We start from the raw sequence: 27,137 nt of genomic DNA, 5'->3' as shown, positions 1-27,137 counted from the left end.
GCCCAGTCTGGGACACTTAGCCTCTCCCCCTCCCAGAGCTCAAGAACCAATGAAATTCCCAGGCTGCTCAGAAAAATGGGATTTGCCAGAAAAGTTTTATTTGCATCTTATTTGGGGATAAAAACCACATAATTAAGTAATACTGAAAAAATAATTCAATGAGCCATAAAGACTCCACAGACATCCGAATTTCCAGGAATTTCAGACCTCTCCTCATCCCCACCATGCAGAAACAGGGAGAAAATGCCTCCCAGGGCGGCAATTTCCAGAATAATCCCAGTGTGCAACAATGTGAACTGAGCCCCTGGCTGAAAACAGGGACCAGGAAACCCAGCTGAACCCTTTGGCTCGGTAAAAGTCCCCCTGGGACATAGAGCGCCGGGAAGGAATGGGAGAAGGTCAGAGAATAATGCAATACTGTAATAATAATGTCAAGCTCCCGGTGTCTCCATCTTCCTGAGACACACAGCACACACGTTAACAGTGGTGCCACTTGGCTCCCTAGGGCACTGGGCAACTGTTTATTATCCCCCCGTTCCTCCGATCGCTACAGATACAGAGAGAGGAGGAGGGGAAATGGCCGGCACTAGTCTATGTGGAGTTTCATGTGGAATATTAAGGAAGTCTTGGTCTTGTACCTTTCCTCACAGACAGAACACTGATAGGGGCACTCTCCCGTGTGTCTTCTCCGATGGACATTGAAACCAGATTTTTGTCTGAAGCTTTTCCCGCAGTCGGGGCAGATATAGGGTCTCTCTCCTGTGTGGATTCTCCGATGGTCAGTAAGGTGATGACTCTGAGTGAAGCTTTGTCCACAGTCGGGGCAGCTATAGGGTTTCTCTCCCGTGTGGACTCTCAGGTGTATAATCAGGTCTGAGGTACAAGCAAAGGTTTCTCCACACTCTGGGCATCCATAGGGTCTCTCGCCCGTGTGAATCCTTTGATGTCTAGTTACATGTGCACTCTGAGTGAAGGTTTGTCCACAGTCAGGGCATTTATGGCATTTCTCTCCTGTGTGGATTCTCTGATGTACAATAAGGCCTGATCTCTGACTGAAACATTTCCCACAGTCAGGGCACTTATGGGGTCTCTCTCCTGTGTGGGTTCGCTGATGTCTAATAAGGTTTGATTGGTCATTGAATTGTTTCCCACACTCAGGGCAGTTATAGGGGGTCTCTCCAGTGTGAGATCTCTGATGTCTAATAAGGTGTGATCCAGAACTGAAGCATTTCCTGCACTCAGCACATTCAAACCGCTTCTCCTTAGTGCAGGTTCTCGCCTGGATCGTGGCCACAGTGGGATCTTCCAAACGTCCCCCTCGGTGAGTGGATTCATCCAATGTCTTCCCTGGGGGGTTTCCCTGCTGCTTCTCTGGCCTGCACTGAGTTTCTCTGGCCTGCCCAGGACTCTGTGAATCATCCCCTTCACACCTTCCAAGCAATGTGCCCTTTGGTTCCATTCGCTCAGGACCTGTGGGACAAGGATTCTCTTCATTGCTCTCACTCACAGTCTCCTCACCTGCTGGGACAGAGAGAGAATCCAGACAGGAGTCAGTCCCTGTGCCGGGGGAACGTGAAGGTCAGAAAAGGAGAACAGGAAAGTGGGGAAACAAACCAAAATAATTGCTGGGAACACTGACAAATCAGGAGTTGAATCCTGCCCCCTCCCACCCAAAACCTTTCCATGAAGAAAGAGAGAAGGGGAAAATCAGCTACCTACATGTACTGTATTTAATGTTTTCAAAATGTTGCGCATGTCTATTCAATTTCATGTCTATTCCAATTTATGGGTGTGAATGCTGAATGCACTGTAATTGGAGAGTTTCTGTAGTGGTACCCACTGGGGTGGCACATGCGCCATACATGCTCTCATGCATCCAGGTGAGGACATGAAGGACAGAGCTCCCCCTGCGCCATCTCAGTTCATTTGCACCATAGAATCATAGAATATCAGGGTTGGAAGGGACCTCAGGAGGTCATCTAGTCCAACCCTGTAGGATTCATAAAGGTTTATGCGCTTGGCAACATTCAGGGCAAACCCGGAGTGTTGTGTAGGAGCTGTGCACACACAGCTCCTCTCAAGGGCATGAACCTTGGAATCTCGCCCAGATGACATGAACCATGGGAAGCCTCCCAGGACTGGGCTCAAGGCCTGAGAGCAAGGAATGCGGTAGATAGAAATTGGTAAATAAGAATGTTAAACAAAGCCAGTGTATTCCTTTTATCTGTTGGAGAATGTAATGCGCGGGGGGAGAGAGAGAATAACGGGGAAGGTGGAAAGCTGACAGGCGGAAGCCTGTTAGCAGAGACCAGCCGCTTGCTTGCTAAAAGCTGTGTTCTGTCTTGTCATTGAACCGCCACACAACCCTCTGCTCAAAGCAGGACCAATCCCTAATTTTTGCTCCAGATCCCTAAATGGTCTCCTCAAGGATTGAACTCACAACCCTGGGTTTAGCAGGCCAATGCTCAACCCACTGAGCTATCCCTCCCACCAGCATCCTGTCATAATGGACTCTGAAGGAGAAGGGAGCAGAGCCGGTGCTGGAATAGATATGTGCAAGATGTCCTGGAAAACAACCAGTACAGGTATGTATTTTTTTTCTTTGAGTGATTCTGTGTGCCTAGTCCACTTCAGGTGACTCCCAAACAGTGTTCTATGGAGAAGGGTTTGAAGTCTAGCTGCTCTGTAATTGCTTTTCAGAATTTCCAAAGCTAGCGCAGTCTCTGGAAGTGGCTGAAGGGGCACCGTGCTTGGGAACAGTGTGAATTGAAGACCAGGTTGCTGTCCTGCAGGTATCTGGGATTGAAATATCCTGTAGGAAAGCTGCCGAGGCTCTCACACAAGGTGCTGTCAGCTTGGAAGGAGGTTTTAACTTTGCAAGATCATAACTTGTAGTGAATGAGAGGTGATCCTCCCAGAAATTCACCGTATGGGACCTCCTGTCCTCTCATTCTCTCCACACAGGAAACAAAGAATTGTGTCAAAGACTGAAACTGTTTTGTCCTGTCCAGATAAAACGCAAGGGCCAGCAGACATCCAGCAAATGATGTTTCTCCTCAACCTTACGTGAACATGGTTTGGGGGAAAAGGGAGGGAAAAAGATGGTTTGATTGAGATGGAAATCGGTAACCGCCTTTGATGAAGAACTGTGGATGAAGCCTTAAAGCAACTTTATTCTTATAAAAAGAGTACACCAAGGGGTGGGGGGAGTGATATGAAATTCATGCTTGTGGTTTCCAAACCCTTCTAGTAGAAGTAACTGCCACTGGAAAGGTGATCTTAGCTGATAAATCAGGCAGGCCACTGGTCTGGTATTAAACCAGATAGTCCTGCTTTTCTAGAGCACTTCCTCATCCGTTACTCAGACAAAACTGGTTTTGTCCCGTATCAGACAGGAGATGCCATACTGAAGAGCGCATCGCTCTACCCCTGACAGTGTGTCCTTGCATGCTGGTGAGTGTGGGGTGGCGTGTTCTTAAAAATTCCACCCCCCACGTGCAGTGAGCTCACACACACCATGCATGAGAAGTCACACTCGTGGGGTGGGGTCATGTCAGCAAGAACAGGCTCATGACATTCTGGGAATTACCGGAATGTCCTGTTTTCCGGGAGTGCATGAGTGGCCACCCATGATTTTGTGGGTGTTGGTCCTGCTTTGAGCAGGGGGTTGGACTTGATGACCTCCTGAGGTCTCTTCCAACCCTGATATTCTATGATTCTATGATTCTAAGTACTGAAGAGGACAAAAGCCATAGGCTCAAAGGGAGATCCTGTGGAGGAGACAATACTAATCTCTAATCTCAGGGTTGTTGGCACCGTAACTTGAGAAAAAAGACTAGTTATTTCTTTCACAAATCTTATTGGCAGAGTGTGTCTTCACAGCACAATTAGCCTGAGTTATAAGGTGAGTCTTACCCCTTACTCAACTCCCGCCCACACAAAACTCTCTTAAAAAACAGTCTGGAGAAGCCAGCCCAGAGGTTGGAGGGACGCTGCATAGGCTCTAGTACAGCTATTGCACGCACTCATATGACACGGGGTTCATCGGCAACATCACTGAGATCTATGTCTAGATCTACCGTTGTGGTATCTCCACTGAATGCTCTATTTTGTCACCAAAAATTGTAATGGAGAGAATCTAGATCTCCCTCTCTGGAACAAGAAGTATAGGGTTCTTCTTCTGAATCTGATAATGAATATGGGCAGTCGGTGGCCATTGGTGGTGTGATACTAGGAGGACTCACCAGAGTACAGCCTCTGGATCTGTGCCTCTTGGCGGTAGGTTTTAATGTTGGTACTGATGGCTTGAGTCATATAGGAACAATCTGTGTAGAAGAAACCGGTACTGGAGGCTTTGAAGATGCCGAGAATGCCATGGCTGATGGTATTGGTCCTACAGATGTTCTAGCCAGTGATGAGGGCATCTCCAACTGTAATAAAGGCTGTCCCTATGAGTAGTCAGAGTTGGACCTTGTTGCACCAAAGGGGAATCCTGCACCCACAGACAGAGCAAATCTCATGACATTGCATGAGCATCAGGTGTCGTGGATCACAATAATGTTTCTGGCAGTACTGAAGTTGATGCCTTTATCACATTGTCAGAGCCATTCTCAAGGAAACATGCTCTGGTCCTGGAGTCAATGGCTGGATTTCCTGCTCTGACTGACTGTCAGCACTGGGCAGCAGCTAATCTCTACCTGCTCTCTAACCTTGTTACCTGAGAGTTCCCATGGGGACTCTGCTGAGGCTTTTCAGCTCCCAGGGTCCAGTTCTGAAGAAGAAAAGCTCTTTGATTTATAAGTGAAGTCTTGCTGTGAGACTGACTTACAGCTCTTACAGGATATGGTGAGATAAGGGGAACAAAGATCCATAGGAAAACTCCTGGTCTAGGACAAAGTACTGGACTCCAGATGACTGAGGTCTGAGAAGAGATGTACAGCACACTCCACCTTATGTCCCTATATTTTTGTGTTCTTTTCTTGAAAGATCCATAAATAGAGTATTTGTCTCTAATGTGCCCCTCACCGAGTGTGAGGATTGTTCAGTGGATTAAACACCCTGCAAGTGAGACAGTGCTGAACTCTAGGAGACTTTGACGTAACCAAGCCCCTAGGTACCAGGTAATAGAGCCGCAGAGAAAAACAAGAAAAAACAACTTTATAAAATAAGAAAGAATCAAATCTCCAGTGGGAAAAACAGGGGTGCGCAATAAGCTACTAGAACTATTTACAGAAAAAAGTCTCCTCGGAAGAAAGAAGGAAACCTGTGAACAACAGCCGATGGAGAGCTCTGACCACCAGCCACTGCCGGTGAGAAGGAGCTGTCTGGGTGCTGGGTGTCTCCACCTTTTATTCCTTTGCCTGGATAAATGAAGACATGCATGGCAAACTGACAGGAACCACCAGGGAAAATTCTCTGGCTATAGGTCACTCAGCTCTCACACACCTGGAAGGAGAACAGCCAATTTTGCCTCCACATCCCATCTGAACAGTCAGGGAGCAGGGAGCTACTGTCAAGAGTCCGTCAGAGTGAGTGGAAAGCCATGAATTACTTCTGCCAGCAGGACACGACACATGCTAGGCACAGTCCTGACCTGGGGACACTGAGTTAGAACCGGAGGAGCTCAGGGGGCCTGCATGGGAATCCCAGCACTGTAAGTCAATGACGGACGGTTTCCACATGCGTTTAACCAATTTCTCACCTCTGGGGATGTTTCTCAGGATCTCTCTAGCCTGGGACCCCTGGACATTGGGGACCCATGGCTCTTCCCCTTGGTCCAGCTGGGAGATCATGCTGGGCTTGGGAATTGGAAAACCTGCTCCGCGAAAAGAAATGAAGTGAGAGCTGAGTTTTACCGTTGTTCTCAGACAGCTGTTTCCAGGTGTGCTGGGTGGGTGGGTGCCCTTGTATAAACCAAAGGGATGGGAAATGTTCCTGGAGAGCCTTTGGGGAGGGCAGAAAGGGATTCTGGGATCTCCACTCACTAGGGGATTTTATGACTCTGGTACAGCATCACTGTGCAAACTCTTTACACCTTCCTAACCCTACTGAGCCTGGGACTATGGGATGATTCCCCTGAAATCTAAGGGATCAGGGAAGAACCCTGGGGAGAAGGTGACCTGGGCACGTCAAAGATGCCCAGTTTCTAACACCAAGGGGACAGGAATCCTTACCCAGCGAGGTCACATTCCTGTAATTCTCCTGCATGACGTCCCTGTAGAGGGCTCTCTGACCCGGGTCCAGCAAGGCCCATTCCCCCTGGGTGAAATATACAGCCACTTCCTCGAAGGTCACCGGCATCTGTATCAATAACAAGCATCCCCCACTTATAACCTGCTGTCCCAGCCACAGCCCCCCCAGCTCAGTCGCAGAAAGAGCTGGGAACGTTCACAGAGAGCAGGAACAGTCCTTGGGGATGATGGGGACGGGGGTAATTTCTGAAAGATTAGCTTAAAAACATGCTGTTACAGTGGTGAAACCATGACTCCAGTAATTTTATCGTGGGTATCACAATATTTATCTGCGAATTGACATGTGTGGTCTCAGCATTCCTGGCAGTGAAATCGCACATGTTCAACATGGCTGGCCTCTGCCATTGCTTTTGTGATAGAGGAGAGCCTGATGCCGAGATGCCCTTACTCAAGATGGCCGCCATTTCCCCACCATTTGACGTGTGGAAGAGAGGCTTCCCCTAGCGAAGGTGGCCACCAGCTACCATTGTTTTCACGGAGGCTGAAGCCAGGCTCTCCTGGGGGGACGTGGCTGGGGTTCTGGGGTTGGCAGACTGAGTACAGAGCTAGAGACGGGAAGAGGAAGAAACAAGTGGACGGCATGTGTGGGGGGGTGAGCTGGCAGACTGGGAAGGTCACAGGGGACGTGTGTATGGCGGGGCGGGATGCAGAGGAGGGCACATATTTGGGGTGGCAAACTGAGGAGGGATGAGGGGGACAACAGGGAGTCAGTTGGCAGGGGAAGGAGGATTTGTGAAAAATAGAATGAAAAGGGATGTGTGTGGGGAGGAGCTTAACCAAGAAGAGTGCAGGGTCATTGGGGTGGGGGCAGGCTGAGGGGGTGCAGATGGATGCGTGTTGGGGTAGGTGTGACCAAGTGGAAATTTTCTTTAATATTTTCTGTGATTCCTATGTGCATGTCTCAGTTTTCCTCTCTACCTTGCATAGCTACCCAGTGGGTGCAGGAGGGTTAACACCTCTTCTGGAGAAGCACAGAAGACATGCAGGGGGCCAGGAGTGTGGGGGGTGTGGTCATCTTGCTGTCTGGGGTGGAATGACTGGGCCATTAAAGGGCTTGCTGGAAACCAACCCCCAGATCAATGGAGAATCCGAAAAGACAGCGGGAGCCCCAGTGGCTGGGACACACCCCTGGCAACGACCCAGAGGAAGGAGATTCCCCCCCAACCTCCCCCATGGCTGGGCTGGGAAGATGAGCTGAGGCCCCAACTGGAGAACAAAGGGGAAAGGTGCCAGGTGGCAGGATTAGGTGCTGCCTTCTGGAGGGACATGGAGCTCTCGCTTTGGACTGACAGAGTCTGACTACACAGCAAAGAGAAACCCGCTGCTGGCCTGTCCCAGCTGACTTGGGCTCATGAGGCGTTGGCTGAGGGGCTGTTTCATTGCTGTGTAGACTTCCAGGATTGGGCTGGAGCCCCAGCTCTGGGACCCTCCCACCTCACAGGGTCCTACAGCCTGGGCTCCAGCCCAGATGTCTACACAGCAATGGAACAGCCCCACAGCCTAAGCCCCACAGCCCGAGTCAGCTGGCACAGGCCAGCTGCGGGTGTCTAGTTGCTATGTAGACACACCCAAAGAGACAGAGCCGGTAATGGAATCCATCACAGATTGGCTGGCTGATTGCACTGGCCTGGCCAGGACGGGCTATGGCTAAACCTTAACCGTAGCTTCTCTCTGCTAATCTCAGGGCTTCCCCATGCTGGGTCCCAGCTCAGTAGTAAACCCTGCTCTGTTTGGAAAGGGCTGCCGGATGTCACTGCAAATCCTGGCTGAGATAAACTGGTCCTTGCAGAGCGGGCAGGTCTCTGCCCAGGACCCTGGCTCAGCAGGACTCGCTGGGCAGAGCTCACGGCATGAAGCAGCAAGGCTGGAGCCCAGACCCTCGTTCTTGGTGGCGGTGAGGCCGTTACAGAAGAGTGGGACCACTTAGGGGTCTGGCCAACTGAAGGGGATCCTCCAAGGAGCTTTTTAAAAGCTGGGGGGGTAGCATGGATCTTGTGGATCTGCAACAGCCACTAGGAGGCAGACCAAGTTGTCGCCAAGGGCGGTGAAGGCAGGAGGTAGGCCAAAGATCGGACAGGAAGTGTGAGCGTGGGCAGGAGGCAGATGAAGGAGGTCACAGGGGTATGTGTTTGGGAAGGGGTGGGAGCAGACCGAGGGCTGGACAGGAGGATGCATGGGGGGTAAGTGGGAGGTGGGGAGGCAGACTGACCCTTAAGGGCACACAGGGATTCATGTGTTGTGGGGAACTGGCAGGAGATCGCTGGAAGAGGCCCCGGGAGGAGGGGAGGATAAGCAGCAGGAGATGGGATACGGGAGGCAGAATGAAGAGGATGCAGGGGGTTACTTGTGGCAGGGGGGTGGGTAACAAGCTGAGGAAGGTGCTGCAGGTGTGGAGGTTCAGGGAATAGGCAGCAGACTTGTTACCCCAAAATAGATTTTGGGTGCCCCTAGGTAATGACCTGCCTGTTGCTCTCTTAATCTGTCCTCCCCAAGGTATAAATTCCCAGGGTTGTTAAGGAAAATACTAAAGGACACAATATAACCTTCAGATAAAGTAACTGACACAGGCAGTATTCTTTCCTAAACAACAGTGTCCTTTTATTAAAGTAACAATGCCTCCTACAATCTAATCTAGAAACAGGAATCAAACAAATCCCTTACTGCAAATTACAAAGCATTGAAACTGCAACAGCATACAGTTTAAATGATTCTAAGAGAAGCACTTTGCTAGAAATGGCCAGTTTGTAACAAATTGCTGACAGCATTTCTTAAATTGCTTTCAAGTTTGCATAGTTAGCTTGCAATCGGTAACACAAATGTATGCATTCTTATAAACTCAAAGACACAAATCCTATATACTATCCTACACTATGTCTATTCTCTACTATAATTAAAAGAATAGCAGGCTTACTTTATAAGTCCATTGGTATCCCTTTAAATCGCTGTTATAAATGCTTCGGTATTTTTCTTTAATCGCTATTGCTTTTCAGTTCCTGGTCAGTCAATTTTGCTCCGCTCTGTTTTTCTTTCTCTCTCTCTGAAGCACCTTTTTTAATATGTTTCCAGTAGCTCTTCTCCGGCTTCCCTGCCTGTCCCACTTTTTCTGATCAACTCTCTCTTTCTTTCTAATCCAAACCCTTCTGCATGCTGGCTCTCATCTAGTATACCTTTCTAGTCTTGGAAGCAATTACTTCATTTGCAGATGCTCAGTATTCACCACTACCTCAGAGCTAAAAGAAAGAGGAGTACTTGTGGCACCTTAGAGACTAAAATTTATTTGGGCACAAGCTTTCATGGGCTAAAACCCACTTCATCAGATGCATGCAGTAGAAAATACTATAGGAAGATATATATGTTCAGAGAACAAGAAAAAATGGGGGTTGCCATACCAACTCTAACAAGACTAATCAATTAAGGTGGGCTATTATCAGCAGGAGAAAAAAAAACTTTTGTAGTGATAATCAGCATGGCCCATTTCAAACAGTTGACAAGAAGGTGTCAGTAACAGTAGGGGGAAAATTAGCATGGGGAAATAGTTTTTAGTTTGTGTAATGACCCATCCACTCCCAGTCTTTATTCAAGCCTAATTTAATGGTATCCAGTTTGCAAATTAATTCCAGTTCTGCAGTTTCTCGTTGGAGTCTGGTTTTGAAGTTTTTTTGTTGAAGAATTGCGACTTTTAGATCTGTAATTGAGTGTCCAGGGAGACTGAAGTGTTCTCCTACTGGTTTTTGAATGTTATAATTCTTGATGTCTGATTTGTGTCCATTTATTCTTTTGTGTAGAGACTGTCCGGTTTGGCCCCTCTGTACATGGCCCCTCTGCCATGACCAGTAAATGGTCTCCCCGACTTCTGCATGTCCTGCTCCCTCCCCTTTCCACTGCACAGTCAGGCAAAGGCCCTGCCTCCACAACCCCTTGATAATCCCCTACCTGAGCTGGCTTCACGGAATCCATTTCCCATCCCCTGTGACAAGGTGACAATCTGGAGTGAATCTGGAGCGAAACCTGGTTGTTACTCTGCAGCCTGTCAGGGTGAAAAGGGCATTGAAGAGGTTTCAGAACGGGCTTCAGTTCACTCCCTGATTCCACTGCCCAGGCCCTACACACTTGGGGCTGTCTACACTGGCAAGTTACTGTGCTGAAACTTTCTCGCTTGAGGGTGTGACAAATCACCCCCGAGCGCAGCAAGTTTCAGTGCAGTAACTTGCCAGTGTAGACACGCTCCTAGTGCTGGAAGCTACGCCCCTCATGGAGGTGGTTTTCCTACAGCGCTGGCGCCATGACCACATTATAGCATTAAAACGCTGCCGCTGTCAGTGTAGACAAAGCCAGACACCTAGACTCTTCACGCTGGGAAAACCCTCACTCTCTTCAATTGCACTGGTAACCGGGATCATCCTGTGAACTTGCTCCCACCATCATTTTCCAGGCATTCCCCTCCTGCCCATCCCCCAGGTGAACGTGCAGATGGCGTCTGTGGCACAAAAGCAGCTTTGTGCACACGGAAACCTCGCAGGGGATTGCCACATTTTGGGGGGCCATGAGTGTCTATTTTGCCTCTGATTTCCTGGTTTCTATGGGAAGCCACTAAACCAACACTCCCGCCCTGCCCCTCAGGGGCAGTCAATAGGTGGACCACGGACCACATTTGGACCCACCAGAAGCTTTTGAATGGATCGCAAAATCTTTCTATTTCCATATTATTGTCGCTATTGTTATTGCGGTGTGAAAAATGTTTGGGGTCTGGCAGGGTCTGTGGAGAAGAGGGGGCGGGGCAGGGTCTGTGGGAGGCAGTCTCTCCCCATGGGGGCGGGGTCTGTGGGGGAGTCTCCTCAGGTGGGGGGGCAGGGCAGGGTCTGTGGGAGGGAGTCTTTGCCCCATGGGAGGGGCAGGGGGCGGGGTCTGTGGGGAAGAGGGGGCGGGGCAGGGTCTGTGGGAGGCGGTCTCCCCCCATGGGGGCGGGGTCTGTGGCGGAGTCTCCTCAGGCGGGGGGGCGGGGCAGGGTATGTCGGAGGGAGTCTCTCCCTGTGGGAGGGGCAGGGGGCAGGGTCTGTGGGGAAGAGGGGGCGGGGCAGGGTCTGCGGGAGGCGGTCTCTCCCCATGGGGGCGGGGTCTCTGGCGGAGTCTCCTCAGGCGGGGGGGCAGGGCAGGGTATGTGTGAGGGAGTCTCTCCCTGTGGGAGGGGCAGGGAGTGGGGTCTGTGGGGAAGAGGGGGCGGGGCAGGGTCTGTGTGAGGCAGCCTCTCCCTGCAGGAGGGGCGGGGTCTGTGGGAGAGGGGGCGTGGCAGGGTCTGTGTAAGGCGGTCTCTCCTTGTGGGAGGGGCAGGGGGCGGGCTCTGTGGGGGAGAGGGGGCGGGGCAGGGTGTGTGGGAGGCGGTCTCTCCCCGTGGGGGCGGGGTCTGTGGGGAGTCTCCTCAGGCGGGGGGCGGAGCAGGGTCTGTGGGAGGCGGTCTCTCCCTGTGGGAGGGGCAGGGGACAGGGTCTGTGGGAGAGGGGGCGTGGCAGGGTCTGTGTAAGGCGGTCTCTCCTTGTGGGAGGGGCAGGGGGCGGGGTCTGTGGGGGAGAGGGGCGGGGCAGGATATGTCGGAGGGAGTCTCTCCCTGTGGGAGGGGCAGGGGGCGGGCTCTGTGGGGGAGAGGGGGCGGGGCAGGGTCTGTGTGAGGCGGTCTCTCTCCCTGTGGGAGGGGCAGGGGGCGGGCTCTGTGGGGGAGTCTCCTCGGGCGGGGGGCCGGGGCGGGGTCTGTGAGGGAGGCTCTCAGGCAGGGGAGTGGGAGGTGGGGGGAAGGGCCGCACTCACCGGTCCGCAACGGCTCCGCGCCGCGCGCCGCCAGGCCGAGCCCCGCCCTCTAGCCCGTTCGCCGCCTGACCCAGGCTTGACAAGCGGAGCGCCGAGCTGCTCGGCCCGCCGGCCGACGTCTCTGGCTGCCGCTTGCAGCCCTGAAGGCTCTGTCTCAGCCCACGCTGCGCCCCCTGGTGGCGAACACGCCCGCTGCAGGGCGGGGGGCGGAGACACGAAGCCCCTGGGTGTCTCCCCCCGCTCAGCTCCCACCTGCCCGGGGCGGGCTCGGGGGGGGGGGTTCATGGTTCAGGCGGAGGAAATGCAGCCAAAGGGCTTGGAGGGGGGCAGGATCGGACTCCAGCGGGGCTTCCTTCCCCCGCCCCCGTGCGGGGGCGCAGACAATGGGCAAGGCAGGGGCGCCCTCTCGGTGGGGGAGCAACTTTAACCGGGATCCCTTTTATCCCCCCCCCTCACAGCATGCAACATACAAGTCTGCTGAGTTACTTTGCACAAGAAGGAGGACGTTTCCATGGCAGCTCCGCTCAGCGCTCCCAGGGGCGCCAGCCTCCAGGAGTCAAGGTTCATCTTTCATTAAAGATCGTGTCGTGTGATGGACCCCCAGGAATACACCCATCCCAAGCTGGCCGCCCGAGCAGAGGCAGAACCAGTGAAGGGACTGAAGGCAGAAGTTTAGGGACTCATTACCGGCACGTTTCCCAGTGTGGACTTTTAAAGGGGTTTGGGTTCCCAGGTCGGAGTCCAGTTTTCAGCTGGAACTCCTGGTCAAAAAGTGACCCTGGCAGCTCCAGCCTTTAGTTGGCGGCACAGCAGGGCTAAGGCAGGCTCTCTGCCTGCGTTGGGCATTACCCCTCCAGCTCCTACCTGCAGGGACAGCCAGGGGGCTCGGCATGCTGCCCCGCCCAGGCGTCGGTTCTGCAGCTCCTATTGGCTGGGAACAGTGGCCAATGGGTGGTGCCTGTTGACTGGGCACCGTGCAGAGTCACCTGGCCACACATCCGCCTGGGAGCTGGAGAGGTGACATGCGTCTGCTTCCGGGAGTTGCTTGAGGTAAGCACCTCTGGGAGCCTGCACCCCTCACCACCTCCCACGCCCCATCCCCCTGCCCCAGCCCCTAGCCCCCTCCCACACTTCGAACCCCTCAGCCCCAGCCCGGAGCCCCCTCTTCCACCCCAAATCCCTCATCCCCAGACCCACACCACAGTCCGCACTCCCAGCCGGAGCCTTCACCTCCTCCCGCAACTCAACCCCCTGTCCTGCCCAGCACGGTGCAAATGAGCGAGTGAGTTCAATCACTCTGGAAAGTCCTGCTCGGGGCGACTGGTCCCTGGAAAGATCTGCCATTGCAACCACATGCCGTGTTTTCTCAAAAGCTCAAAATAGGAGAAGACAGGGACTACTTCTAGCCTCCATCAGCATCTATTATGAGCCTATGTAGTTTCTTAAAAACAGCTAGTGGCCTACCCAGCATCTCTGCTTTCACCCTACACATACCGTCTCAACACGCCAGAAATGTAATTATCAGATGACAGGTGGTTGCATCCTTGCCTCAGGTAAGAAAATTAGGGAGGAAGCCAATGTGTTAAAGGTCATGGCTTGTCTTAGTTTCTTTTCATCTATGGACATAGGACTGGAAGGGACCTTCTGGGTTACAGAGTTCAGTCTGTGCTATCGCAGAGAACCCCATATATAATCTCGTTCACAAACTTTTCACAATCCCTCCTTGAATAGGTTGTTTCCCCCAGCTCCCCCCAACCCCCATCCCATCCAATTCCAGTTGGGAGGCTGTTCCAGAACCTCACTCCTTTGATGGTTAGAATTGAAACCTCCTCCTTATTTCCAGCTTCAGTGTATTTATTGCCAGTTTATACCCTATATCCCTAGAAGGAAAGACCTGCATTGCCATCTTATCTTTATCAGTTCCCTCTAGAACAAAACAATGAATGTTTGTGCTAAGCCAGAATTCTCGTTTCTCCGGTACAGGGAAGAATTGGACCAGCTTAGCTAGCTACAGGGGGACCCGGTGTATTTCTTTTCAATTGGAGATAGAGTAGGATAGGAAAGATAAAGAAGAGTCATAGTCACAGCAGATCACCTGCCTAGCCCTGATCACCAGCCTGAGTTCTGGAGGCATTGTGGCAGAGACGGCAATTAAGGAGGGGAAGGAGGAGGTAGCGGCTGCTTGGGTTTTATTAGGGAGCATTTCCCATCCATGCACAAGGGGCAGCGTGGCAGGCAGAACAGAGGTGTTTACGGGAGATGCTGCGTCATAGGCTAAAATCCAGATGCATTACCCTGCTCACACTTCAATCTCTGGCTGAGACAAAACACCATCCAATGTCCATTGATGTCCTTAGAAAGGGCAGCAGCCTCTAGACCGTGCCCTCAGTTATTGGAGAGTTGCGGGGGGACACAGTCTAAGGGAAGTCCCTACAGACCAGACCCAGAAAAATGGGTAGATCTTCCCCTTGAAGGAGGACGTGAAGGCGTGGATGGGGGCCATGGTGTCTGCATCATAGAAGCACACAACCCCACCTTCATAGTCCAAATACACTCTGATCTTGCTGGGGCTCTGGGGCGGGTCCAGCGGGCTCCAATCTGCAGTGACTTCCCGGTACTGGCCCATGGAGAGCTGGATGGCCCAGGTTCCTTGCTCGGGACTGAAATTGAACCATCCCTTCCTGCTGGCGGACTCCTTAGTGACACCCAGAGCCCAGCCCCCTGTGCCGGCCACCTCCATGTCCCAATAATGCATCCCTGATATGTAGCCATCAGAGCCCAGCACGCAGGAGTAAACATCGAATCTCCCCGGGTCATTGGCCAGAGCCAGCCTTGTGTTTGTGGCTGTCACACTTCTCCGATCCTTGGAAAGGGTCAGACTGGGGTGAGCTGTGTCTGGGTCCAGAATGACATCCTCTGTGGAGAGAGACAACCCAGCAGGGGAGATCCTAGGCTTACAGATAGAAGCAGCAAAGCCTATTGCAGTAGCTCAAACAAGAGCTCGTCCATTCCCCTTTCTCAGGCTCTGGAAACTAACTACAGCACGGAGGACCCTGGGCAGAGATTCTCATAGAACATAAAAACATTTACAATTAGGGCTGTTGATTACTCGCAGTTAAATAATGCGATTAACTCAAAAAAAAATTTTAAATCACATTTAATTAATTGTGATTAATCACAGTTTTAATCGCACTGTTAAACAATAGAATACCAATTGAAATTTATTTAATATTTTGGATGTTCTTTTGTCTACATTTTCAATTATATTATTACAATTACAGCACAGAATACAAAGTGTACAGTGCTCACTTTATATTATTATTTATTACAAATATTTGCTCTGTAAAAATGATAAAAGAAATAGTATTTTCCAATTCACTTCATAAAAGTATGGTAGTGCAATCTCTTTATCATGAAAATGCAACTTACAAATGTAGGTTTTTGGTTACATAACTGCACTCCAAAACAAAACAATGTAAAACTTTAGCGCCTGTAAGTCCACTCAGTCCTACTGCTTGTTCAGTTAATCGCTAAGACAAACAAGTTTATTTACATTTGAGGGAAATAATGTTGCCCACTTCTTATTTACAATGTCACCTGCAAGTGAGAACAGGTGTTCGCATGGGACTGTTGCAACCGGCATTGCAAGGTATTTACATGCCAGATATGCAAAACGTTCGCATGCCCCTTCATGCTTCGGCCACCATTCCAGAGGACATGCTTCCATGCTGATGACACTCCTTAAAAAAATGCATTAATTAAATTTGTGACTGAACTCCATAGGGAAAAATTGTATGTCTCCTGCTCTGTGATTTACTCACATGCTTTCATATATTTCATCTTACAGCAGTCTCGGATGGTAACTCGGATGTGCTGGACATGTTCATTTTAAGAACACTTTCATTGCAGATTTGACAAAACACAAAGAAGGTATCAATGTGAGGTTTCTAAAGATAGCTACAGCACTCGATTCAAGGTTTAAAAATCTGAAGTGCCTTCCAAAATCTGAGAGGGACGAGGTGTGGAACATGCTTTCAGAAGTTTTAAAAGCGCAACACTCCGATGCGGAAACTACAGAACCCAAACCACCAAAAAAAAAGAAAATCAGCCTTCTGCTGGTGGCATCCGCCTCAATTGATGAAAATGAACATGCATCGGTCCACCCTGCTTTGGTTCGTTACCAGGCAGAACCCGTTATCAGCATGGACGCATGTCCCCTGGAATGGTGGTTGAAGCATGAAGGGACATATGAATCTTTAGCACATCTGGCCTATAAATATCTTGCATAATCGGCTACAACAGTGCCCTTTAAATGACTGTTCTCACTTTCAGGTGACATTATAAACAAGAAGCGAGCAGCATAATCTCCTGAATACATAAACAAACTTGTATGTCTCAGCGATTGGCTGAACAACAAGAAGGACCGAGTGGACTTTAAGCTCTAGTTTTCCATTGTTTTGATTTTGAATGCAGTTATTTTGTACATAATTCTACATTTGTAAGTTCAATTTTCATAATAAAGAGATTGCACTACAGTACTGGTATTAGGTGAATTGAAAAATACAATTTATTTTGTTTTTTACAGTACAAATATTTGTAATCAAAATATATATACAGTGAGCACTGTACATTTGTATTCTATGTTGTAATTGAAATTAATATATTTGAAAATGTAGAAAACATACAAAAATATTTAAATAAATGGTATTCTATTATTGTTTAACAGCATGATTGATTGCACGATTAATCACAATTAATTTTTTTAATGGCTTGACAACCCTATTTATAATCAGAGACTTGGGAGAGGACAGGTATCCCCAAGGCCCAGATTGTGAGAGGTGGGAAGGGGCGGCTATACTGTGTAATGGGCACAGGGCAGCAGAGGGTGGGGTGGGGAAGGGGAAGGGGTGGCTATACTGTGTCATGGGCTCAGGGCAGCAGAGGGTCGGGTGGGGAAGGGGAAGGGGCGGCTATACAGTATCATGGGCACAGGGCAGCAGAGGGTGGGATGGAGAAGGGGTGGCTATACTGTGTCATGGGCACAGGGCAGCAGAGGGTGGGGTGGGGAAGGGGAAGGGGCGGCTACACTGTGTCATGGGCACAGGGCAGCAGAGGGTGGGGTGGGGAAGGGGAAGGGGTGGCTATACTGTGTCATGGGCACAGGGCAGCAGAGGGTGGGGTGGGGAAGGGGAAGGGGTGGCTATACTGTGTCATGGGCACAGGGCAGCAGAGGGTGGGGTGGGGAAGGGGAAGGGGTGGCTATACTATGTCATGGGCTCAGGGCAGCAGAGGGTGGCTATACTGTGTCATGGGCTCAGGGCAGCAGAGGGTGGAAAGGGGAAGGGGCGGCTATACAGTATCATGGATTCAGGGCAGCAGAGGGTCGGGTGGGGAAGGGGAAGGGGAAGGGGAAGGGGCGGCTATATTGTGTGATGGGCTCAGGGCAGCAGAGGGGAGTGGGGATTGTCCGTCTCCCTGCAGAGGATGGGAGAATGGGGTATCTCGATGGTGTGGCTAGCTGGTGCGTAGCGCCCCGTGAAGTTGCACCGGGGCCTGCAGGGGTCTGTTTCTTTGATACCCTGGGAACCATGCAGTAGTTACCTTTTTCTCTGTAGACCTTCATCTTGGGGTAACCCCGCAAGGAATCGGAGCCCAGGAGGACAGCTAGGATGTGGGGAACGAAAGGGGGATATGGGATCTGCAGTGACCGACCAGCCTCCGGCTCAGGAGCTAAAGCAGCTGTCCGGAGTGGATCCTTGGAGGAGAATCTCTGCTGCTGTGGAACGAACCTGCCAGACATAACTTCCAGTTTCTGTGCCGCCATCCCACGGGACTGTCCTTTCTATGGGACTTGTCGGTATATCTTTGAGCCACCCCACCCCCATTGCCAGACTATCCCACCTCCCTTAGCCAACATTAAATTATCCGCACAACCCCCCTATAAGGGCATGGGACCACTACACCCATTTTATGGAGGAAAAACTGAGGCATAGACAGACTAACTGTGATCACACAGGAGACCTGACCCCAGCTCCCCCTGCTTTAATCTGCTTGACCCCACTCCCTTCCACAAACCAGGAATGGACCCCAGGAGTCCTGGCTCCCAGCCCCCCTGCTCTGACCCACTTGACCGCACTCCCCTTCCAGAGATAGACCCCAGGAGACCTGGATCCCAGGCCCGCACTAGACCTCACTACTCCCCTCTCCAAACCAGGGATGGACCCCAGGAGTCCTGCTTCCCAGCCTAGTGCCCTATCCGCTGACCCACCCGGTCCACCCATACAAATTGCCCATTATGAGGGACTCGCCTCATGCCTTCCTACCTGCTCAGGCCCAGCTGCTGCCTGACCCCTCCTGGCCCATACAGATCCTTTGGGGGCTGCTTATCCAATCCCCATGTGTTCCCAGTCCCTGAAGCGCCTGCCGAGATGAGGCTGGGTGCCTGGCCTTGCCCTCAACAGTGCTGGGCAGTTGGAATTTGGTTTGGGGCTGGGGGCCAGGCAATCTCCCACCCTGCTGGGTTCAGTCCTCTTCCCTCCGAGGGGGCTGCCAGCAGCCTGGAAAACAACTCAAAGTGCGACGCGACAAGGAGGGTGGACTTTTGTCCCAGTCACAGGTCACCTCTAATCACGCTCGGGACATGGCAACCCTGGGTGCAGGAGACAGCTAATCTCCTGCTCTGAGATAGCTGCGGCTTGTGCCTCTGCGCGTGGAGGCAGCAGTAACAGACAGGACTCCTGGGTTCTCTCCCCGACCCTGGGAGGGGAGTGGGGGCTGGTGGTTAGAGCAAGGGGGGCTGGGAGCCAGGACTCCTGGGTTCTCTCCCTGACTCTAGGAAGGGAGTGGGGGCTGGTGGGTTAGAGGGAGGGGAACTAAGAGCCAGGACGCCTGGGTTCTCTCCCCGGCTCTGGGAGGGGAGTAGGGGCTGGTGGTTAGAGCAGAGGGGCTGGGAGCCAGGACTCCTGGGTTCTCTCCCCGGCTCTGGAAGGGGAGGGGGGGCTGGTGGGTTAGAGCAGGGGGGCTGGGATCCAGGACTCCTGGGTTCTCTCCCCAGCCCTGGGAGGGGAGTGGGGGCTGGTGGTTAGAGCAAGGGGGGCTGGGAGCCAGGACTCCTGGGTTCTCTCCCTGACTCTAGGAAGGGAGTGGGGGCTGGTGGGTTAGAGGGAGGGGAACTAAGAGCCAGGATGCCTGGGTTCTCTCCCCAGCCCTGGGAGGGGAGTGGGGGCTGGTGGTTAGAGCAGGGGGCTGGGAGCCAGGACTCCTGGGTTCTCTCCCCGGCTCTGGAAGGGGAGTGGGGGCTGGTGGGTTAGAGCAGGGGGGCTGGGAGCCAGGACGCCTGGGTTCTCTCCCCAGCCCTGGGAGGGGAGTGGGGGCTGGTGGTTAGAGCAAGGGGGACTGGGAGCCAGGACGCCTGGGTTCTCTCCCCAGCCCTGGGAGGGGAGTAGGGGCTGGTGGTTAGAGCAGGGGGGCTGGGAGCCAGGGTGCCTGGGTTCTCTCCCTGACTCTAGGAAGGGAGTGGGGGCTGGTGGGTTAGAGGGAGGGGGACTAGGAGCCAGGACGCCTGGGTTCTCTCCCTGGCTCTGGGAGGGGAGTGGGGGCTGGTGGGTTAGAGCAGACGGGCTGGGAGCCAGGATGCCTGGTTTCTCTCCCTGGCTCCATGGGCGGGCGCGTATCTGAGGCACAGGGAGGCATGGCCTTCCCACACAGGTGCCGCAGCCAAGTCGGGGCGGGGAGGGGGGTATCTGAGGGCACCCGGGTCACGTGCCACCCCCCCATACGCAGAGCTGCCCTGCTGTCTGGGGCTCCACAGACTCTGCAGCTGAACGCAGCCCCCTGGGCCCTAGAACCAGTCGTGCTGCCCCCCTGCGTGCTGGGAGCCTTCCTGTTTCCTGTGGGGCGGGGTAGAGGGGTGGGAGAAATGAGGGAAGGGTCGTGAGGGTGGGGGTAGAGGCAGTGGGGAAGGAAGTGGGTGGAATAGGGTGGGGAGGGGAAGGTGGGAGTGAGAGGTGGGGAGTGGAGAAGAAAAGGGGAATCGCAGGGGGAAGTAGGAGCCCAGCATGAGGCGTCCCCTCAGCAGCCGCTGGGCCTCCCCCGTTAAGCAGGCCCATTGAACCCTCTCCCGGACAAGCCCCAGCCCCCTGCACCTGGGTCCCTCCGATGAGCCTCCCACCCCCAGATACCCGCCCCACTGAGCTCCAACAACCTGCACCTAGACGCCCACCACATCAAGCCCCACTTCCCCAGCACCCAGACCCCCCCCACCAAGTCCCATCTCTCACAACCAGACCCCCCCCCGCCCCCGCTGAGCCCAACCACCATCACCTGGATCCCGCAGAATCCCATGGCCCCTGCACCCAGAACCCAGCAACGAGCCCCTGTGCATCCAGATCCCCCCACCGAGCTGCCCACACCCAGATTGCCCCACACACAAACCTCTCGCCCCACACTTGGATCCTGCTGGGCTGAGCCCGCCCTCACCTGGTGCGCCTGGCACAGGGGGGCAGGGCTCTGGGTTGTTTCTGGGGCAGGCCCAGCCCTTGCACTGTGTCAGGGTCAGGTGCAGCCTCACTGCTGAGTCGCTGTACTGGAGGAGGTGGGGGCTTCAAGTTGATTGCCCACCTCAATGCCGCTGGTGGCCTGTGCGCCCCACTGCTAGAAATGTGAAAAGCTGGGGTTTTATTAATGCCCCTCCTCACCATCACAGACTTCCAGGTGACGTTGGACCCGTCTTTTAAGGCTTGATCTCAAGGGCAGTCTTTCCATTGATTTAAAAAGGCAGCAGATAGGGGACTTAATTAGCCTGTGCCTCAGTTTCTCCATCTGAAAGACAGGGATAATAAGAACACGAGCCTGCCTCACAGGAGTTTGTGTAAATTCCTTGGTTTTGGTTAGGTGCTTTGAGGTCCTCCGGTGGAAAGTGCTTAGAAGTGCAATTTTTCAAAGTGTTTTTTACAATTCCCAAACCTTTATGTTTTGTTCATGCAGCAGGCCCTCCTCCTGGATCACAGGAGAATTTCAATTTGGGACTTTATGGGACGTAGGGTGACCAGATATCCCAATTTTATAGGGACAGTCCCGATTTTGGGGTCTTTTTCTTATACAGGCTCTTATACCCCTGTCATAAATATAAAGTGAAGGGTAAACACCTTTAAAATCCCTCCTGGCCAGAGGAAAAACCCTTTCACCTGTAAAGGGTAAAGAAGCTAGGATAACCTCGCTGGCACCTGACCAAAATGACCAATGAGGAGACAATATATTTTCAAAGCTGGAGGGGGAGAAACAAAGGCTCTCTCAGTCTGTGTGATGCTTTTGCCGGGAACAGAAAAGGAATGGAGTCTTACACCTTAGTAAGTAATCTAGCTAGATACGCGTCAGATTCTGTTTTGTTTAAATGGCTGATAAAATAGCTGTGCTGAATGGAATGGATATTCCTGTTTTTGTGTCTTTTTGTAACTTAAGGTTTTTCACACTTGCTGTCTGGTTACTCTAATGGGATGACACCTCCTCCCACTGTGTGATGCTGGAGTAGCTTGCGGGAAGCAGGGCCCGGCCAGGCCTGCTCCCATCATAACTTTCAAAGTAGGAGGTGGGAGGGCTAAGCAAAGATGCAGACGGGCCAGCCAGCCCAGTCAGCATGCTGCTGGGAGGGCTGGATCACTTGTGGCACCAGGCATCCGATGCTGTCTTGTCCTCTGGGCCAGTGCCAGCTAAGTGGGACTGGGTGGCTGAGGCTGAACAATAAATGGCCAGGAGCAATGGATCCCCCTGGGCCAGAGTCCTTCAGAGCATTCCCACGGATAAGCAATGGGCTGGGGTCAATTAGGTGTTTTTTATTTGCCCAAATTCTGCAATGGGCAGGGGGAGCACGCGGGGGGTGGGGGGGGGAGAGCTTGAGTGGGAGGAGCCTCGGGGGGGGGAGAAGGGTGTGGAGGGAAGGAAGGGGGCAGAGGGAGGAGGGACGTGGTGGTGGAGGGGAGAGGAGGTATTGGTAGGATAGGACTCAACTCTTTTCAGTGGATGGGAGATTGCATTTGCCTGGTGGCTAGCTCCTCATGAGAATGGGGTTGGGGTTTGGTTCCTTCACCCCTCGGGATATCGCGCCTGCCAGTCTGGCGCATAGAGCGGGCACCACCATGCTGCCTCCGTGGGACTTTTTGCCTCCTTGGTTCTGTGAGCTGAGCGGGTGTCGTTGTTAAAGTAGCAGCCAGCCTTTATTTTCCTGCCAGGAGCCATGTCCCTGGGCAGTTCTTATTCATTGCCTGAGGCACTTGCTGCTGGTGAACGTGTAAACACGGGAAGTGCTCCAGCTTAGTTTGTGTGAAGTGAAAATGAGGGGGCAGCTTTTGCCATCTGATTCCAGCTATTTCTTCCTGTCAGGGGGCAAATGCCAGCTCAGGGTGAGGCCTGGCAGCTTGTTTTATTGTGTGAAGAAAGGGCAGAGCTTTCTCAATTAGCTTTCACTGCTGCTTGCCATTATATGTTCCCCAGGATCAACGAGAAGGGGTTGGGGCACTTGCAGGCTGCCTGCATGTCCACTATCCACATATAAAAAAACCTGTGACTGACATTTTTTATTCCCAAGATTAGTGCTTTTAATTAGGTACCTGCTGCATGTCTAGTCTTCACACACACACAGTGGAGAATATGCTCCGTTTTGTTTAGAAAGAAATTGCAGAAAAGTGGAGGGTTTTTTTTCAAATATCATTTACTTGGGTTCAGGAATTTGGCTGGAAGGGGACAAGCACGCGGTGGCGGGGAGGGGGAGGGAACAGTGGGGAGGCGTGGAGCCTCAGCGGAGCAAGGGGCATGGCCTGGGGCAGAGCAGGGGTGGAGTATGGGCGAGGGCAAAGGCAGAAGAGGCGGGCTGGGAATTACTGCCTCCTTCCCAAGTGGAAGCTTCACCCACTGCCCATGCCTGGTTCTGGGAGGGGAGAGGAGTGGAGTCTAGTGGATTAGAGCGAGGGGGGCTGGGAGCCAGGACTCCTGGGTTCTCTCCCCACCCCTGGGAGGGGAGTAGGGGCTGGTGGTTAGAGCAGGGGGGCTGGGTTTTGGTGACGGATGGAGCTCTCAGTGCTTATCTGGCTCCCATTACTGTCGTGTCTGAACATCTCACACTTTGAGCATGATGAGTTCACCCTCACAGCCCCCTCTGAGGCAGGGAGCGATGGTTACCCCCCAAGATACAGATAGCATGGAGGCTTCAGGTGACATGGGCAGTTTTTGGAAGAGAATCACTATGCTGCAAAATAGCCTCGTGGGGCCAGTGGAAGCTACGTTGTATAACCAGCCCAGTGACTCCAGTGAGGTTACTCCAGATTTCCACCGGGCTGAGGGAGTGGAGAATCCGGTCGGTATGTGTATTACTGTATTACCTTGAACCATCCAGTCACTTTGTCCATGGCAACAAATAGTATATTTTTACAGAGCAGAAAGTACTGGGCCAGACAATCAATTGGTGTAAACTGGCATTAATTCCAGTGAAGCAACACTGATTTACACCAGCTGGGATCTGGCCCCATTGACTCCAATGAGCTACAGCCCATTGACCCCAGCTGGGATCTGATCTCGGTCACCGTATGTCTGTGCAGCGCCCGGCGCGACGGGGGCCTGATCTGGGTCACCGTGTGTCTGTGCAGCTTAACTACCCTAAAAATTTGAACGGTTTTTCTGATAACTAACCTAGGGTTAGTTATTCTCCCTTGCTGTAGATTTAGCCCATTACTTCTTGTCCTGCATTCAGGGAACACGATCACCATCTGCTTTAGAACAGCCCTTAATATATCTGAAGACTGGTCCCCCCAGTTCTTCTTTTCTCAGGACTAAACATGCCCAGTGTTTTTAACCTTTTCTCATAGGTCATGTTTTCTAGACCTTTAATCATTTTTGTTGCTCTTCTTTGGACTTTCTCCAATTTGTCCACATCTTTCCTGAAATGTGGCGCCCAGAACTGGACACAGTACTCCAGCTGAGGACGTATCAGTTCTGAGTAGAGTGGAAGAATTCTTCTGTATTGCTTACGACACTCCTCCTAATATATCCCAGAATGATGTTTGCTTTTTTTGCAACAGCATTACACTCATTGACTCATATTTAGTTGTGATCCACTATGACCCCCTCAGATCCCTTTCCGCAGTACTCCTTCCTAGGCAGTCATTTCCCCTTTTTTAGATGTGCAACTGATTGTATATGTAAGTATATTATGTCAACACTGTTGCCTTTATCAACCAAATTTGTTATCTCATCGAAAACAGATATCAAGTTAGTTTGACAGGATGTATTTTCTATAAACCCTTGTTGATTTGCATAATTACACCACCTCCCTTTAATTCTTTATTAATTGAGTCCTGTGTCCCCTTACTGAAATGGACTGGGGGTTTTTTGGTTTGCCCTCTTCCGGCACCAAAAGAATGGGGAAGGGGTGATGAGAAATCAAGACCCTAACACTGACAGTCCCCAGGGCGAAAGGGGAGAAGCCAACGCTCCAGGTCAACCTGGTTGACAAGGCAGGCAGGCCAATGAGGGAGTGAGGACCATGGGGTCCTGTCCTTCATGTGAGCTGGAGGTGGCTGAGCGGAGCGGGGCTGAGTTAAGGGGAGCAGCCATAGGCACCGACTCCGTGGGTGCTCTGGGGCTGGAGCACTCACAGGGAAAAATTAGTGAGTGCTCTGCACCCACCAGCAGCCAAGCTCCTGCCCCGCCTCCCCCCAGCCCCACCTCCGCTCCGCCTCCTCCCCTGAGGGCGCCGCGTCCCCGCTCCTCCGCCTACCTCCCAGCAATTGCCACCGCCAAACAGCTGTAGCCAGCTCCGGGAGGGAGGGGGGAGGAGCAGGAACGCAGCGTGCTCAGGGGAGGAGGCGGGGAAGGGGTTGGAATGGGGCGGGGTGGGGCAGGGTGGAGTTAGGGTGGGGGGCTGAGCACCCAGGGGTGCAAGCAGAAGTCGGCGCCTATGGGAGCAGCAGCCAGAGAGAGCCAGACAAGCAGCCCAAGGAGCTGTGCTGGAGGCAGAGTGGAGCTGGGGCTGGGGCTGGGCCCCATCTCAGGCACTGCGAGACCCATCTGGGCCCCTTTGAATTTTCCTGAGCACGCCCTTCCTGGCAGACGCACCGTAGCCTGGGCACCACGGGCCATGCTCACGTTTGCAAATACCCGGTGGGTGGAATTTCAGACTGTGCCCATTCTCCTGAGCTTAAAGCAACAGGGCTCCTCGGAGCTGCAGCATTTCGGGGAAGCCCAGGCCCTAAGAGCAAAGTGCGTTGTTAAAACAAATACAAAAACTGAGCAGCATTGGAGACTGCGCAAGGGCTGGTTTTGGGACAGGCAATGCATTGCTGCTCAGGCAGAAAGAGGGGACAGAGAGGAGAGTGGGCAGCTCTGTGGGGCTTTCCATCAGGGCCAGGCAGCTGAGACAATCTCCTTGTGAGTCTGCTGCAGCCTTGGTGCTTTAGGAACTCCAAAGGAGGCCAGGGATCTACGGCAAGGATTGCGCCCCCTGCCCTTCTTTGTCGCTGCAGTAGTTTACGCTCCCCACCCACTCTGAGCACCCAGCCAGCAGCCACCGCTTTCCGGCCGCCCAGCTCTGCAGCCAGAGCGCAGAGCGGCGGCTGCCAGGCGAGCACCCAGCCCTGAAGGCAGCGCCGCAGACAGCAGCAGTGCAGTAGTAAGGGTGACAATACCATACAATGCCGTGCTTACTTCTCCACGGCTGCTGGAGACGACGCTGCCTTCGGAGCTGGGTGCCCGGCCAGCAGCTGCCGCTCTGCAGGAGCACAGCTCTGAACGGGCACAGTAAGGTTTGTTTCCTAAAGTTTTGCATGCCACCCCCCAGAATACATTCTGTGCCCCTCCAGGGGTCTCACCCCCCCAGTTTGAGAACCTCTGCCATAGAGGTTAAACCAGAGCTCTCTCTATTAGCTACGTAACTAGATGGCTCCCAGATTCTGAGCATGCAGCTCGGAGCGTGTCCAGCTCCTGTGAGACAGCCCCGCGGGCACTACACAGGGCTCGTTTTAGACAGGCCCACAGTACAGTACATCTCCCTTCCTGCATTCTCTAATTCCCCCCTCTCTCCCCAGTCAACAACATCTCAAACAGGCTATGGCCTTGACCCCAGGAATGAGGCCTCAGTAGACTCATAGAGCCCTGCTGGTGCTGTGGGTCACCCTTTCCCCCCGGGGTGTCTGGCCATGGGAGTGGCCCAAATGTGAGATCGGGGGTGATGCAGGTGCCATGTCCAGCCAGGACAAACCGCTACCCAGTGATGGCTGGTCTGTGTCAATCTATGGCTGGGCCAATGAGAGGATGCATGGCCCCGTTTCAAGACTGGCATTGGAGACAGGCTGTGATGGGTCCCCTTGAAGAGAGGCTTTGCTGGGTACCATCAGAGGAAGGCTGTGGTCCTCTCAGGCACTGCAAGACCCAGCTGAGCTCCTTTGAAATCTCCACCCTGGGTTCATTTTTCTGGGCAATCGATTCGTGGCAGATGCAGTGGGTCATGTTTTCTTTTGGAAATACTCTGTGCCTGCAGTTTCAGATTGCGCCAGTGCTCCAGACTGCAAACCACCCCACTTCAGGGAATTCGAGCCTTTACAATGCAAAGTGCAATGTGGATTGTTCAAATAAATACAAAAATTGAACAACAGGAGAGATTACACAAGGGTTGATTTTCTGGACGGCAATGTCTGTGTTATCTGGGGCAGTGGATTATTTCTGCAGCTGCAATAAAACCAGTTCTTCTTTTGGGTGGCAGCTATTCCACCCCAGATCCCCAACTGCCATAAACCGGCTTTGCACCGCTGGGGGCTCTGGGGGGGAAGGGAGAAGGGGCTCAGGTCAGGCTCCACGTCGGGCTCCGGGGAGAAGGGAGAGGGGGCTCGGGCCAGGTTCCATGTGGGGCTCTGGGGGGAAGGGAGAGGGGGGTTGTGCCAGGCTCCACGTGGGGTTGGGAGAGGGGGGTTGGGCCAGGCTCCACGCGGGGCTCCGGGGGGGAAGGAAGAAGGGGGTTGGGCCAGGCTCCGTGTGGGGCTCTGGGGGAAGGAAGAAGGGGGTTGGGCCAGGCTCCATGTGGGGTTGGGAGAGGGGGGTTGGGCC

The 27,137-nt window shown here is 52.9% G+C and overlaps 2 protein-coding genes across 11 annotated transcripts; both read right to left on the bottom strand.

Annotated features, from left to right (window-relative positions):
- Positions 1-76: 76 nt before the first annotated feature.
- LOC114021904 (zinc finger protein 251) lies at positions 77-12,350 on the bottom strand. Of its 8 annotated transcripts, none has more exons than XM_037913174.2 (5): positions 12,051-12,176; positions 10,185-10,278; positions 6,174-6,300; positions 5,702-5,815; positions 77-1,521 (listed from the first exon to the last, which is right to left on the bottom strand). In XM_037913174.2, the coding sequence occupies exons 2-5, from the start codon at positions 10,206-10,208 to the stop codon at positions 587-589; spliced, it is 1,200 nt and encodes a 399-aa protein (XP_037769102.1). In that variant the 5' UTR covers positions 10,209-10,278; positions 12,051-12,176; the 3' UTR covers positions 77-586. The 8 variants fall into 8 exon arrangements, with proteins under 8 accessions (XP_037769102.1, XP_043381037.1, XP_037769104.2 ...); XM_043525102.1 differs by having other exon boundaries at positions 77-1,518; XM_037913176.2 differs by lacking the exon at positions 10,185-10,278 and having other exon boundaries at positions 12,051-12,350.
- Positions 12,351-13,842: 1,492 nt separating this feature from the next.
- On the bottom strand, positions 13,843-18,794 carry LOC119567430 (E3 ubiquitin-protein ligase TRIM7-like). Of its 3 annotated transcripts, none has more exons than XM_043525108.1 (3): positions 18,560-18,794; positions 17,652-17,726; positions 13,843-14,966 (listed from the first exon to the last, which is right to left on the bottom strand). In XM_043525108.1, the coding sequence occupies exons 2-3, from the start codon at positions 17,671-17,673 to the stop codon at positions 14,440-14,442; spliced, it is 549 nt and encodes a 182-aa protein (XP_043381043.1). In that variant the 5' UTR covers positions 17,674-17,726; positions 18,560-18,794; the 3' UTR covers positions 13,843-14,439. The 3 variants fall into 3 exon arrangements, with proteins under 3 accessions (XP_043381043.1, XP_037769108.1, XP_043381042.1); XM_037913180.2 differs by having other exon boundaries at positions 13,844-14,966; positions 17,652-17,839; positions 18,374-18,793; XM_043525107.1 differs by having other exon boundaries at positions 13,844-14,966; positions 17,652-17,839; positions 18,563-18,793.
- Between the last annotated feature and the right edge of the window lie 8,343 nt (positions 18,795-27,137).

Source organism: Chelonia mydas, chromosome 11 (assembly GCF_015237465.2).
Source record: "Chelonia mydas isolate rCheMyd1 chromosome 11, rCheMyd1.pri.v2, whole genome shotgun sequence".
NCBI lineage: Eukaryota > Metazoa > Chordata > Testudines > Cheloniidae > Chelonia > Chelonia mydas.
The sequence above is the reverse complement of the archived record's forward strand: the minus strand, read 5'-3'. Positions and strand labels throughout refer to the sequence as shown.

Coding starts and splice junctions, on each gene's coding strand:
- LOC114021904 (XM_037913176.2), bottom strand. CDS start 12,335: ATGAACCCCCCCCCCCGAGCCCGCCCCGGGCAGGTGGGAGCTGAGCGG. Junction 6,301..12,050: donor CGCGGAGCCGTTGCGGACCG/GTGAGTGCGGCC, acceptor TTATTGATACAG/ATGCCGGTGACCTTCGAGGA. Junction 5,816..6,173: donor CAGGAATGTGACCTCGCTGG/GTAAGGATTCCT, acceptor TTCGCGGAGCAG/GTTTTCCAATTCCCAAGCCC.
- LOC119567430 (XM_043525108.1), bottom strand. CDS start 17,673: ATGAAGGTCTACAGAGAAAAAG. Junction 14,967..17,651: donor GAAGGTCTACAGAGAAAAAG/GTAACTACTGCA, acceptor CTCTCTCCACAG/AGGATGTCATTCTGGACCCA.